Here is a 15,929-nt window from a genome sequence, read left to right on the forward strand (position 1 = left end):
ATGATCATTAATACAAATTCTTTCCGGTCTGTAAGATAAGATCGAATTGTGTAATGTAAGATTTGGTTCAGTTATATATGTTTCATTATCTTGTAAACAGTTGGGAGATAAGTGATTAGAGTTTTTGACATTTTTTTCTAATTTAATAACTAATGAAATTATTTTAGAAAATTTGACAACTTCAGTTTCCGATCACTTACCTCAATTTTCTATTTGTCCTAATTTTAATAAGTTATTTATACCACGCAATCACAATTTATATCACAGAAATTTTAAAAGCTTTAATAAAATTAAATTGTTAATTCCATTTCAAAAGCTTTAAAATTAAATTATTAATTCCATTTCAAATTTCGAAAGATGTTTTAGATTTTCTGTAGAGTACTTTTTAAAATGCATTTTTTTACTGACCCTAATAAAGGTAATTATCATGTATTTATATTGTTTGAAAGTAGTTTTAAATGTGTTTATGTTCCTAATATCTTTTGATCTTACCATTTATTTTTTTAAAAGATTGCGTATTTGAATCGACTTTAAGATTCCCTTTGTAATCCAAGGTTTAAATCGAAGCTTGAAGTTCTTAATACTTATTTTTAAAGTGGGGCGTAGCGATTCAAAATCAAGGTTGCAACAGAAATAAATGTTTGGAAACAAGTATTAACATCACTGTTCTCTATAAGATTATCCCAATTAATTTTTAATAAATCTGATTTAAAGTTTATTAAAGCTTTTAAAATTTCTGTGATATAGATTGTGATTGCGTGATATAAATAACTTATTAAAACTAGGACAAATACAAAATTGAGGTAAGTGATCAGAAACTGAAGTTGTCAAATTTCCTGAAATAATTTCATTAGTTATTAAATTAGAAAAAATAGTGTCAATGATTGTAGAAGAGTGGTTAGCAACATATCTTTTGATCTTACCATTTATTTTTTTAAAAGATTGCGTATTTGAGTAAGTTATAACCTGCTGCTACAAGAGAGCAGCACTCTCTTGTAGCAGCAGGCTATAAGATAGCCGATGTATCTACCAATAATTATTTCTTATGTTTATATTAAAAAGTCATTACTTTGAGCAAGTCTTCACACGAGAGCGCAACAAGCGAAAAAACAAAATCGTTTTAGGCCGCTTAACTGAATTACCATACTATTTAATAATGAATATTGTCATAGGTTATAATATTCGGCAAATGTTATATTTCAACGATGTATAACCGATGACTTGTTAATGTTACACTAATAGTATGATTTAAAGATCTCAAATCATTTATACTTTATGTTATTTATTTTGTATTTATATCATTTATATTATAAGTAAATCGTATACATATAATTATATTTATGTATTTATATAATTATATATATACATAATTACATAAATATAATTATATTTATATCACCTACTTATATAAATGGGTAAATCTGCAGTTAAGCGGCATAAAATAATTTTATTTTTTTGCTTGTTGTGAGACTTGCTCAAAGTGGTAACTTTTTATTTACTTAATAGACTGCCTGTCCCAACCAAACCCTTAGTCGATGTAGCAGCACTCTCTTGTAGTTAAAACAAATTCCTTGCATAATCAACAGTAAGAAAATTAATAGACAACTCTTTGTGGTAAGTAAGTGGATCACATTTAAATATCTTGTTTTAAATTTAACAATAGCAGTTCAAAAACATAAAAAAGGAGCAAGTAATTCAGATGTCAAGAGGTCCATAAAGCGATGGCTAATGCAAGCTTCAAACAGAAATAGTGGTTGTGCAAAACGTGCCTTAAAGGCGTAAGCTAAAAATGCTATTTATTTTGGTTACAATTTTATACTTATTTTACGAGTTTAACCTAACATTCATTTTGCGTGTTTAATATATAAAATAAAAGAAAACAACAACAAAAAACTTATCAAGTGTATACATATATCATCAAGTGTATACATATACACATATATACACTTGATGAGTTTTTTGTTATTGTTTTCTTTTATTTTATATATTAATTTCTATATCAATGAAATTTCTTGGGATGCAATATAAGTAGAGTATCTTACGTTTTTTATCCAATCACAACTCATTGACTCTATGATAACATTAGATAATCGTGTTGTTTTCAAAAAAATACCCTCAATGAAATACTGCATATAAAAATTATAGAAATATAATATATAAATATAAATATAGTTTCTTGGGCTACCATGTAAAAAGATAAAATAAAAATCTTACGTTGTTTATCCAGTATTTCACAACACATTGACATATTTCAATTATCGTAAAACTATAAACACATTGTGACCTACACAAATGTAATTATAAGTATTGTGTATTTTAATAAAAGATTCAAATACATTAAACACGTTTAACTTACAAAGGAATAAAGCAAAAGCATAAAGGAAGATCATCATTACTGTTTGATGTCTGTGCTGACGCTTGATACTACTCCACCTCCAATTTTACTGCAACCTTTTTCTCCTGACAATGTGTCAGGTTATTTAAAAGTCATTTAAACAGTTTTACACCTAAATTCTAATAATAAATAGATATTAAAGCACTAAACTTACATTAAAAAGTAGCAATATACTTGTATAATATAACTTATCTATAGATTAAAAAACCAACTCACTCACAATATTGTGTTATCCTCATTTTACCTTTTTGCATTATTAGTTTTTTTCGTTCTTGATTAAATTGTTAAGCTAACATCATTATTCAATCTAATTCTAACAATGAACTCAATCACATTGCTTTTTATGTACGTAAAAATATTAATAAAAAACTGAACAAATGATAATAATGATGATAAGATTAATTATAATTCTACACTTATTGGCATAAATAACAGGCAATGTTTAATCTACATATGATTTAAACCCAGTCACGCAAAATGAATGTCAAGTTAAACTCGTAAAACAAGTATAAAATTGTAACCAAAATAAATAAAAATAAGAAAAGTAAACAAAGGAATAAAATATATAATAAACTGTAAAAATTAGTATAAACTATAAAATCTAATACTCTGTAATGCTTGACTAATACAATAAAAAGATTGTAAAAATAAAAACATATTTCACGAAAAATATGCATGGACCAAGCATGTAGAGTTTGCTGGGGACTACCCAAAACACCTCAATGAGGGGAGGCGTTTCCAGCAAATTTAGGTGCCTTTTTACAAACTTAAGAAGATTTTGTTTTAGCAATACCTAGCAGTAAAATTTGAAAAATTTTGGTAGGGGGCTTTTGGGTAGGAGGCGGCACTGACCTAAAAGCCTGTTTTTTGTAGACTTAAAAAAGGAGTTGCCTGAAATACAAGTTTGCTTTTTTCAGGGCCAGTGTATAAGAGGTGGCATGCGTGTGTATAGAGGAACACTTTACCCTTGACTCTCCAATATCACGTGTTGGCAAACTATGATCTATTGGTTAGCTGGTTAGTTATGATAAATTAGAAAAATGAAGTTATTAACTTGACCACCCCCTTCCCTATACGCTTTTGCACGCTATTTGAAGACCCACCCCTTTCTCCTATGAGCGTTCTTATGTTATGGACCAAACCGTACTGAATTATTTATATAGAAAAGCAGAAAAAAAATCATTAAATATTTTTATAATAAATAACTTTTTAAAATGACACTCGTTCCTAATGTTTAATATTGGTTACAAACACGAACATTGGAAAGTATGGTAAGGTAAAACTTTTTTCTCGATGAGCAAAATAAACAAATACAAACGTTTTTTACATCTTGTGCAATTCAAAAATTTTAACTTTACTTTAATCTTTACTATCGCAATATTAATTAAGAAGAGGTGATTTAAACGGGTTTTTTAAAAATATAAAGTATTTTATTCGGAATCTGGCAAAATAAAAGTTTAACTTTTTAAACCTTTTGAAAATCGCGTATTTTTCGGAGCTGTCTTAAGTACATCGAGCTAAGTCCAACGTTGAGCAACAAAACCAATATCATCTATTAAACATCTGTCCTATGAAAATCGACTCAAACAGCTCGGTCTAACAACGCTTGAAGAACGCCGTAAAAGAGTAGACTTTTTTGAATAAATTTATATGCACGCGTCAACTCAAACTTGTCAATTTTTTCGTCCCGCAAAAACTTTCAAATAGGAAAGCCAAGTATATTTTTAGAGGACAAACCATAAACTAAAACGCCAGCTAGTCAAAAATTTTGAAGAACGACATAATTTTTTTTTTAAATTGAGTTTTTGTCCCATGCGCTTTTCCAAGCAGCAGTGAACGCTCTATCAACCAATAGTTTCAAAGACAGCATAACAAAGTAACTTTTAGAGATACAATTGCTGCTTTGTCTGTAGCGTCTGTGATTTTATTTTTATCAGCATAGAGGGGCCTGGTGCAGCACTTTTTTTTATCAAACTATAAAAAATAATGCTATTAGCATTAATAAATATTAGTTTGTAACGCCAAAAATAAATGGCGACGTTGGTATTTAATTTTTTTCTTACATTATTTCTTAGCTGTACTTTAAAGCTTTTTAGTATTCTTGCTGTGAAGCTAAAAGTCTTTTGTGACAAGCCCCTTTTTAGTGTATTTATATTTGAAGTATAATGCCCATGGTTCCATATGTTTTAATATAAAACTTTTAAAAAAAGAACAAAAGTTATAAAAAATTTTGATAAAAAACCAATCAAATAAACTTTAAAATTTTGAAAAACAAAGCTTTTATTAAATCAGTTATCTGAATTTCATCTCAATTCCAAATGTTCAATTTACTATAAAAGAATATGCAGTTTGAACTAATTTTAACGCCTATTTGCCCTTGGCGCCCGCTTTAAATTGCAACCTCAACGATACCAAACGCGTTACTTTGCAATTATCTTGTAGATGTGTAAGTTAATAGAAATATGAAAAATGACATGAAAGAAAAACAGCGTAACTTTTTCTTAATATAAAATATAAAACACTCCTTATTACTTTTAATAATTCGTTTAACTTTTTAGTCAAAAATTCAAAATGTCGCAAACAGTTTTTAAAATGACTCTTATAATAATGTCGTTTTCAAGTACTTTTTATTAGGTCTTTTTTAAGTAGGTAGGCAAAACAGATTCTAAGTGCGTAAATTAATACAAACTGAAAAAAATTTTTATTTGTATACATTAATATAGCAGATTTTGTTTTGATTTTAAATACGAAAACAACGCAAGAATACTTGTTAACTGGATTTATCTCTAATATAATTTTTTAAATCCTTGGTTTTTGTTTTTTTTCGGAAAAATAAGTTCACAATACCAGAGCAATTTGGACTAATGACATCAGTTTATTTTGTTTGACCTCATTGCTCTTAAATATTAGCAAACATTCATGAGGTAAGCTTGTTTTTATAATCGTTTATTCGCTTTTATTTGCTAAAACTGAGTAGGAACCACTTGTAATAAAAACTTTAGGGATAAAAAAGAAAACAAAACCTGGGTAAAAATGTATTGAACCAAAGTAACCTTCAACGTGTAAGTTTTTTACTTTTTTATTTAGTCTATTTAGCATAAACGAGTGCGAGCGAGTTTGAAGTTACAAGTAGACACCACAGGAAATTAAAACATGAGAACATTACTGCAAAGTAAATTGATTATGTGTAATTAACTTTAGGTTATACACTCATTATGTCTTGTTCTTAGTTAGCAATGGTACTTTTACGTATTTCATTTTATTTTATACTTTTTTGTTTTATTATTATTTTGTTTTAGTACTTAATGTTTATAAAAACCACTTGAACATAAACTTTAAAGTTATAGACTCATTATGTATTTATATTATTAGTATTTTTTTATTATTATTTTATTATTATTATTATATTATTAGTTTTTGGTAACTTTTACATATTATGTTTTATTTTAGAATTTATATTTTTATTTTATTGTTTAAGTATTTAATATTTATAAAAACATATTGAAGTACATTAAAGGAATTAGATTTCTGCTTTAAATTATAACATTGATTATATGAATTTAAAATATAAAGTATTTGAAAGTTTAATGATTTTTATATAGAAATTAATCAATATTTTAAAGTCTGAGATCGACGGATAAGTTGGAATCAGTAAAAAAAAATTTTTTCTATTAGGATTGAACCAAGCAATCGTTTGTACTACATACAAATAAAATAGAAATAGTGACAAGAAACATTTACACAAAAAATTAAATGAAACATGAAAAAAATTCAAGTAAACTCAAGTATGGTATATAGCTGCACAATTTATAATATCAATAAAACATAAATAACACAAAAAAAAAAAATTTAATATTTTGCTGCAAAATTTTTTTTATCCAATGTGCAAAAAAATAAATAAATTATTACAATTTCGTTTTATCAAAAAGTTACAATCAAATAATCAAAAAGAATCAAGTAAACCGCTATTCGGTTTATTAGTTTTTTCATCGATTTTTTCTTAGCTCAGTTTTGGAAGTTAAACGAGAATCCAGTGTAAACTATCCTGCCCCAAAAAAGAAAACTTTGCTAAGATTATAGAAAAACACTCCTTGAAAATCTCTATCTCTCATTCTCCAATATATAAAACCTGATTTGTGCATCATTTGGATACACAGATTATGTATTGTATAATGGTCACCCTTGAGATTAAATCTTTGGTCTAAACTGCTGTATGATATCACTCTAGCAATCAATAGTTAGCATAATTAAGTCTAGATTACATCTTTCTTCATTAGTCAGGTTTATTATAATGATATGTACCTTTTTTGTATTTCCTGTTTTGTATTTATTTAAACTTTTTTGCTTTTCACTATGAGTAGTCTCTATGCACAAACTGCATGCATTTGATGACGGACTTGATGTGCCAGATTTTTTAGATAAGTAGAGTCAAGTAAAACATGTATTTTTAAAAAAGCTCCTTAAAGTCCTGCAGGAAATTAAATAAGCTTTATTGACCTTGTTTGAAACTTTTTGTGCAAAGTTTAAGAGTATGGACTTTTTTTTGTAAATTTAGAAAATATTTAAAATTTAAATACTTTAAATTTTAAAACTTATGAAATGTTTGTACCACTTTATACAAAAAATAGTTTTATAATTTTTACTTATTATTTAAATATAAGCCAAACGTTTTAGTGTTTTTAAAAATTAAATTGCTAAAATACTGTTAACGCAACTTTTTATCAGCGAAACGCTGATTTAAAAAAAAGTTTTTTCATATCTTTTAAATTGATAATACATTTTTTTAAAATTTTTCAGTCAGACGAATGTTGACCTATTCATGGTTAAGAAACTTAATTCTTTATGGAGAGATAAAGTGAATAACAATACCATCGTTGACTTGATGATTAATTTTACTTTAAGTGGAGTTTTTTTATAACATGTTTTTTGAGTAAATAAGAAAAATAAGTCGTAAAAACAAATTGAAACGTGCAGTAAACATATGCAGAAAGTTGTTAGTTTGCTTTATGTTAAGCTTTGTTTAAATGTTTCCAGTTTACAACTACTGCTAAATTAAAAATAACAAAATTTCAAAAAGCAACTTATAATCCGCTTGATGCGCATGCATATCGAAAAGTAATCAAACGGCTAGTTAACCGCTCAGTAGGATTGATCAAACCTCAATTATTATGCTTCAAATGGAATCCTATTTTCAAAATACTTTGTCTCAAAAGAAGTTACATTTTTTAAGACTAATTTTTCCATTTGAACTCATTTTGCTCTACTGCGTGTCCTGACGTAGCCATTTTAATGTTACGTATCAAGCACAGTGGGGCATAATATGCTTTAAAATTCTTTTAAATGAATCATTTGCTTGTTTTTAAACTCTATATCTCTAAAAAGTTATTCTATTATTCAATGTGAAACAGCTAACTTTATTGAACGCGACAAATAAACTCCAGTAAAATAAATTTGTATTTTAGTTTTAATTTTGTTTAAATATTTACCTGTATTAGCTGAGTTATAAATAAGTTGTGTCGCATAATAAAACATTTTAGCTTATAGCAACATCTAATCTATTATAAAAGAGCAAAATTATTTGATGAATGTTAAAAGCGTAACTGTTATCACTACGTAAAATTATTTACGTAGCAAATGCTTTGCTTTTTATTTTAAGTAACTTTTTATATTAAAAAAATGAGTTTTTAAAGAAATTTAAAAAAGCTATTGAGAGTTTTAAAGGTTCCAACGGTTAAGAAGTTGAAAAAAAAAAAAAAAGTAAAACAAACGCAAACTTTATATTATTGTTTATTATTTGTTTTTAAGTTTGTTTAGATTTTATGTAAATAAAAAACGAACAAAAAAAACCCAGGGGAGTATGTGTATGCTGTGAATAAATCTTGTCATTTGCTTTTTAATTTTTTACTTTTTTATTCATGACATATTGGCGCAAAAGAGTTCTTAATACGGTCTAAAAAATCAAATCGATTCCCACGAGCATTTTCTTTTGAAAAACGTCCTCAGACCGGTGAAAATTTATTGCAGCTTTTAAAACTTAAATACATAACTCAAATATGTTAGTATAAAAAGATTTTAATCTTGAAGATTTATTATTTAGAAACATCTCGTGGTCATTTATAAAAGTTTTCCTTTTTACATCGCAAAATTAAACCAATTTTTTAAACTTGCCTTCTTATTAGAAAATGTCATATATCAGAAAAACTACATATTTAAGATTTATTGTTTAATTAACAGTAATTATTTAAATTAAAGACGCTCAAAATACATATGATCTACAAAAAGCTGTCTTACCGTGGAAGTAATATAACGTATTTATTTGCGTTGGAACATTGTTACGGAAGTTTATTATAAATCTTACTTTGCATTTACTAGAAAAGCTGCAACGTTACGTACTATAAAAATTCATGACTTTTTAAGGAATTTATAAAGTAAAAGATAAAATTAGTAAAAGTATAAATAAATAAATATATATATTTTTTATTTAACTAATGCTTTTAATTTTCAATTACAAACTTTTGATAAGAAATCGGTTAATAACAACAACAAATTAAAATAAATGAAAAAAAAAAAAAAAAAAAAAACAAAACCAATTTTGATACACACACACACACACACACACACACACACACACACACACACACACACACACACACACACACACACACACACACACACATAAAAGTATTTAATTAAATGTAAAATATTTTTTCTTAATTAGCAAAAATTAATTTGAACCACTATTTGCTGATGCTTTTAATAACGCTTTTGTTGTTTTGTTAACTTATTTATTTTATTGGTAACTAAAAAGTTGGCCTACTAAAAGGGCCTACTTTTTGAATAAAAAAATTCAAAGTTAAAGGGTCTATGAAATTTTAAAATGGTTTGTGTTTTTTAATTGAGATAATAAAGCTCTCTCAATCATGTTAAAATTTAAAACAGAAGGCTTTAAAGATAAGAAAAAGATCAAGGCGAGATTGGTTGCCACGCACTACATTAATTATTGTAAAAAGACAAAAATATTTTGACCACTATTTGAATACTGATTATAGACAACTTCTTATCACTTCGCAAAGATAAAGAATTTATTATAGCAAAACTTTCTACGTAGGTAAGTAAAGTTTTCTTTTATCTAATCCATTTATATTGCTTGAACTAAATTTTTTAATGATGGTAATATCTTTTGTTAAATTCTATATTAATCAGGACTATACCAAACTTTATAGCGTAAAAGGAACAAAACTGTGTATTGGACACAATGCAGTGTAGAGTAATTACTATTGTGTCAGAGGAGAGTTGTTTGTTCATTACAGTGGCATATACCTCATCTTTTACGATTGTGTTTAATTTGCATTTCTGTATTCTCTAAAATGCCTAACTTACGCCAAAAATGAAACTAACACAAAGAAGTTTAAAAAAACTTCACCTTTAGTTTATCATAAAAAATGTTTCGTTACCTGGATTCGTAGTCTCCATAATTTTTAGGCTCTCGGCTTTGATAGACTTTTTGACGAACTGTATATAAGCAATCATAATCAAGACGGATGATTATGACGGACAATAGTCCGTCAAAAAACAAACAAGTAATTGTAGTTTTAGTTCTCGTTATGCATTATTAATTTTATTATCTATTATTATTATTTTATCAATTATTACTGTTTTTACTATATATTATGTATTATTTTTTCTATTAGTTCTATTACGTATTAATTTTATTTCGTCATTTTTTGCTATAAATTTGTTATAAAACTGTTGCGTATTTAACTCTATTTATCTTAAAAAAAATCATTTTTACATACCTCATCTGAGAAACATTGCGTGAAAATTCTATTCTTCACGTATAAATATGTATTTTTATGTGAAATACTAATTTTGAAGAAAGTTTCTAAAGAAAAGATACTTCTATTAAAAAAGGTTCCTGTAGAAAAAAAGTTTTTACTAAACTTCTTATGTTTTATTTTTTAGTTATTTAGACTTAACACAAAACTTTTAATCGGAAAAAAAAAGACTATGTCCTTCTTTAATGCAATAATTACCTACACATGCAATTTCGTCATGGTTTCTAAAACTAATACATTGGGAATAGCTCAAAAAAAGATTTTCTAATTAGGCCTAAATACTTATTGCTAATTAATTAAAAATATTCACTAAAGTCGTTTAAATATACTTTACCTAATTTTAATAAATGAGTTATTCGTTCCTTTGAGTATTTTGATCATAAATTCAAATATTGCTTTAATGGAATATTGAATATGGTGTATGACATTGGTATATGTTAAGATGGTTACATAGTAAAAACTTCCATTAAATTTTTTTTTTTTGCAATTTCCATTAACAAAATTAATTTTTATTTTATTAGTTAACTTTTTATAAAGTTTAACTGGCTTTTCAACCATATATAACATGATATGGTTTTAATAACAAAAAATAGTTAAAAAATTAATTTTATTGATTATGGAAGTTAAGAAATTTACTTAGTTACGCCCATAGCAAGAAATCTTTTCATTGATATATTTATCTAAGAACTAAATTTTAAGTGGTTGTTTTTATTTTTGGGTTTGTATAATTACTTAACCAGGCCTGTAGCAACGAGGGAGAGGGAGGGGAGAGAGGGTAGCAGGAGCATTTGCCCTCCCCCCTACCTTAATAATTTTTTAAATAAATAATTTTGAAGTTAGTTTTTAGAAAAAACCAAACGATTACAAAGATCTAATTTGTTATCTGTATTTTTGGCATAAGTTCTTTTGACAAAAACCACCACACTGGCGGATTAAGACTTTTACGGGCCCAGGACTATTTTTTTCGGAGAAAACATGATTAAAAAAAAAGAAGCCTTTTAATCCAGTAATGCCCTCCAATATATTTTTTGTTCCTGTAAACTACTTAAAAACCAAAGTTGTAAATCTTGTAATGTTTTTAATTAAAGTGAGTGAATGAAATTTTTAATTAATATATTGTTTTTAAACTTTGAAGCTTGATTTCTCAATTGTATTTTTTTGACTGACTGCGAACAGCAAATCATTTATATCTTTTTATCCTCAATTAACTTCAAATTTTCAGGGTTGTTTTTTTTATAGATAGAACTGCAATACCTTACTAGAACTAACCTTCAACTTGTTTCCATTTGAATATCTTTATATTTTACCAAAGGCTTTTGCATCGAAAACATCCTTTAAAATTAAAAGTGCTGCCATTTTAAAAATAGTTATTATTTTAGGTTTTTCTAGTAAGGTTTTGTTTTTTACATTATAATCCATCGGTAATCAGTGCAGTATGTTTTAGCTTGTAATGTCATAAAAAGCTGAGAAAATGTAGTTTTCTTTTTTATTATCTTTCTGCATTTAATGCTGAATCAGCATAAAAAAGGTAAATAAATTTTTATTTCAGCATTTTAAATTAAATTAAGCATTATTTAGCCTTGCTACTAATTTTGGTATGTAGAAAAAGTCAGAAATCAAAAAATATTTTTTTTACCATACCACTTTAACTGAAACTACAATTTCAGAGCTCTAGCATATTTATTTAAGGATTTGATATATCTTTTTCATTTTGAATGTTTTTAAAAATCTTATTTTAAATATAAAAAATTTTACATGTTTTAAAAAAAAACCTTAAGAGTGGCTCTGTCTCTCTTAAAGTTTTTTTGTTTGTATATAAGCAGAATTTTCTAAAATCAAACTCTTCGTTTAACGATTATTTCTAAACTTACGTTTTCTCTTTCTTCGACAATTGGTTGAATTATCAATTATTTCCGACAATTGTTTGGATTATCAATTATTTTCAAATATATTCACAAAAAGTAATAATTTGATTCTAATAAATTTTCTAGAAGACCAAAGCAAGGATTATAACAACTCGTTACTAAAACAAACGAAAAAAACAAAAACGTTTTAATGTTTCAGAGTGTCTTTAACTTTTTAGTAATTTATAGAAATGGAAAAAGCAGATAAGTTATATAAAAAAAGTATAACAAATTAGAGTTTAAATCTTTAAAAAAATTTTTAGAGAACAATAACTGTAGCTAAAATGTTGTTAGAGAAACTCTTTTTTTGCTAAAACATAAATGACCTGCTTTTAATTAAAAACTTATGATTAATTATAATTTTTTAAAAATAGGGACCACCTTAAAATAGGGACCACCTTAAAGTAGGGACCACCTTAAAATAGGGACCACCTTAAAATAGGGACCACCTTAACAAGTTGATTTTTAAAATAGGGACCACCTTAACAAGTTGATTTTTAAAATAGGGACCACCTTAACAAGTTGATTACCACCTTAACAAGTTGATTATCACCTTAACAAGTTGATTATCACCTTAACAAGTTGATTATCACCTTAACAAGTTGATTATCACCTTAACAAGTTGGTTATTACCTTAACAAGTTGATTTTTGTTTAATGTATGTTAGAAAATTGAAAAAAATGCTAAATTTTGCAAAATAACAAGTTTAAAACATGAACACAAAACTAATTTTTCCAATTCTTTTGTAACTTTTTTCATATTTCCACTAGAGTATTGCTAACCTTAAAAATACGTGGGATGCGTTTATTGGGATAAAATTATTACAACGGATTAAGTAGATAATAATTGAGATTTGGTTTCCTATGTTACGCATTACGATTGATTTGTTTGATTCAAACGAATTTTTCACGTCTAAAAGTTCAAATCAATAAAATACGTCTAATTTTTAGCGTACAAAAAAAGTGTAGCTTAAATGATTTGTTAAAAATAAAAATATGCACGTATCAAGTACACAGAATCTCACAAGCGCACAACAACATTTTAAATTAATAATTTTTTTATAGTTTGGTTTAACAAACATACTTTGAAATTTATTTTTATGTTAGACTTCCGAAATTGGAAGATTAAAATTAACATTACAGAGTTTTATCTTGTATAGGATTTCATGTCATTCAATCTTTTATAGAACATATTTTCACATCTAAGTAAAAATAAGTTACTTTACTTGTATTGTATTTTCATAATTTCATTCTCTCCACCTATTATATATATCTGACAAGATATTTTAATGTGCGCCACATGTAATAGCTATACTCAATTTATGAGATGGCGTAGATGTAAGCTATGTATGGTTATGGTATTTATAATACTTAACTGGTATAAGTATTATAGAGCATTTGTGCCCACCACATAAATGGTATAAACATTGTAGACACACATAGCCCACATTAACGCTATCCCATATATCGAGTGTGACTATCAATTAATTGCACAGTGGCCTACCCCAAATTTACTTTTTGGGTCATTACAACTCACATTAAAAACGTCATAAAACTTCAAAACGTCAGATTCTTAGAACTTAGTCAATACTTTTTGTTTAAAAAAATTACAATAATTTGAAAATGTTCTAAAACCCTATTATATTAAATAAAATATATATTTATATTAATTATATTAAAAATGATATATATACAAAAAAACAGGACAAAAAAAATGTCCATTTTTATAAAGTTAAAAATTTAATTTTTTTAATTTTTATCACAAAATTTATTAACCAAAATTTTGATTATTTTTAATTTCGTATGGTTTAAATTATTGTTATGGATAAAATTTATTGTAAATTAACAACATTTAATAAGATTTGAAATAAGAAGTTAAAACATTGTTTTAACTTAATTTTTTTTTTTTAAATAAGCATTGCAAACGATAGTTTTTTCCCAACACCAAATCTTAGCAATAAACTTGAAAGCCGTTTCAAGATAATTTTGCATTCGAAAGATTTAGGGTAAATATATATATATATATATATATATATATATATATATATATATATATATATATATATATATATATATATATATATATGTATATCAAATAATCTAAAAATATCAAATAAATATATATGTATATCAAATAATCTGTCACTGTTTAGATTAAAAATAAAGATTACAAAAAGCATCATGGTATATTTATACGTTTTTTTATCTCTGGTTGCAATACTGGGAGTATTTTGTAATGGTTCTATCTTGGTTTCTGTCATAAGGTATCGTATACTTCGAAAGAAACATTACGCGTTGCTGGTCAGTCTTGCAGTTTGTGATACGCTAAAAATTTTGGTTATATTTTGTGTAATAATAAATTTTGCGATAAAAGATTTCAAATTTTGTGTTATTACGAGTTGCTTTGGCATGCTACTTATATTTGTAACAACATTTCATCTTGCTGCAGAAAGTATAAATAGGTGTTTGATAATACAATTTCCTTATCGGTATGATGATGCCATTTCAAAAGAGAGGTTAGCATTTGCAATATTTGTGCTCTGGTTTTTTCCAATATTCTTTGAAGTAGTTTTGCCTCGGTTTTTCTACAGTAATGATTGGTTTGAATCTTACACTTTTCAAGCACACATGTTCGGCTGTAATACAAATGAACTTTATGGTACCGATCCTTATATAATTATAGTGCATGCTATTTTTTTTGGACTGCCTCTTTTAATAATGGTTATTTCTTACGGATTCATGCTTCATATGGCGTACAAAAGTGCGAAACAAATGCGAGAAACACAAGTTAGGAGACGAACAAGAAAGTCACCAGCTATAACAGAAACAAGATTTTCTAATCCCATTATTGCCATGGTTACATCAAGCTATGATACCGCAGCAATATCTTCTACTAACCAAGGAATCGAACCAATTGAACATCAAACAAGAACTCAAAGTGTAGCGTCTACAGCAAAAAAAGAGTTTCAAAGATTAATGAACAATAGAAAGCGTGAAATAAAAGCTTCAAAAACAGTAGTTATGATTGTCTTCACATTCATTGCTTGCAATGCTCCAACATTTTCCATGACTTGGACAGATATGAACTCTGAAAGTTCAACTTCAAAAAGTGAAGCAAGAATATTTTTGATTGGCCTTGCCTTTTTGCAAGTCTTTATTGATCCAATCGTGTACTTTTTGCGTTTAAAAGATTATAAAAACGCAAGAAAAACGATTAAAAGAGTTGGAACCACAATGATTCGTAAAACAATTCGAAAATTATAATTATTATAATACATAAGTTTTATAAATGAACATAATAGCAATAAAATTATTTATTTTAGACAATTTTATTTTATTTTTTTAATATAGAAATATTCTTTATACTTTAAAGTATTGTACTTAGTATTGGTATATAATCTTAATTAATATATATATATATATATATATATATATATATATATATATATATATATATATATATATATATATATATATATATATATATATATATATATATATATATATATATATACAGAGTACAGAGAGAGAGAAAGAGAAAGAGAAAGAGAGAGAGAGCTTTTACATTATTTTTTAATGAATGAAAATTTTATCAACTTTTTAACAAGTAAAAAATGCTTTAAAAAATCAAACTAATTTTCTAAATTGCGTCTCAAATTAATGCAGCACTTGAAGATTGTTTTCAATTGAAAAGATTTGCATTTCTATATATATATGTATATATGTATATATATATATATATATATGTATATATATATATATATATATATATATATATATATATATATATATATAT

The 15,929-nt window shown here is 26.1% G+C and overlaps 1 protein-coding gene across 3 annotated transcripts; it reads left to right on the plus strand.

Annotated features, from left to right (window-relative positions):
- The first annotated feature begins 5,336 nt into the window (after positions 1 to 5,336).
- Positions 5,337 to 15,463, plus strand: LOC105850126 (alpha-1A adrenergic receptor). 3 transcript variants are annotated; one of them, XM_065791681.1, is made up of 3 exons: positions 9,276 to 9,503; positions 14,287 to 14,649; positions 14,725 to 15,463. In XM_065791681.1, the coding sequence occupies exons 2-3, from the start codon at positions 14,315 to 14,317 to the stop codon at positions 15,395 to 15,397; spliced, it is 1,008 nt and encodes a 335-aa protein (XP_065647753.1). In that variant the 5' UTR covers positions 9,276 to 9,503; positions 14,287 to 14,314; the 3' UTR covers positions 15,398 to 15,463. The 3 variants fall into 3 exon arrangements, with proteins under 3 accessions (XP_065647752.1, XP_065647753.1, XP_065647751.1); XM_065791680.1 differs by lacking the exon at positions 9,276 to 9,503 and adding an exon at positions 5,337 to 5,457 and having other exon boundaries at positions 14,287 to 15,463; XM_065791679.1 differs by having other exon boundaries at positions 14,287 to 15,463.
- Positions 15,464 to 15,929: the final 466 nt, after the last annotated feature.

This window comes from Hydra vulgaris, chromosome 02, assembly GCF_038396675.1.
Source record: "Hydra vulgaris chromosome 02, alternate assembly HydraT2T_AEP".
Classification (NCBI taxonomy): Eukaryota; Metazoa; Cnidaria; class Hydrozoa; order Anthoathecata; family Hydridae; genus Hydra; species Hydra vulgaris.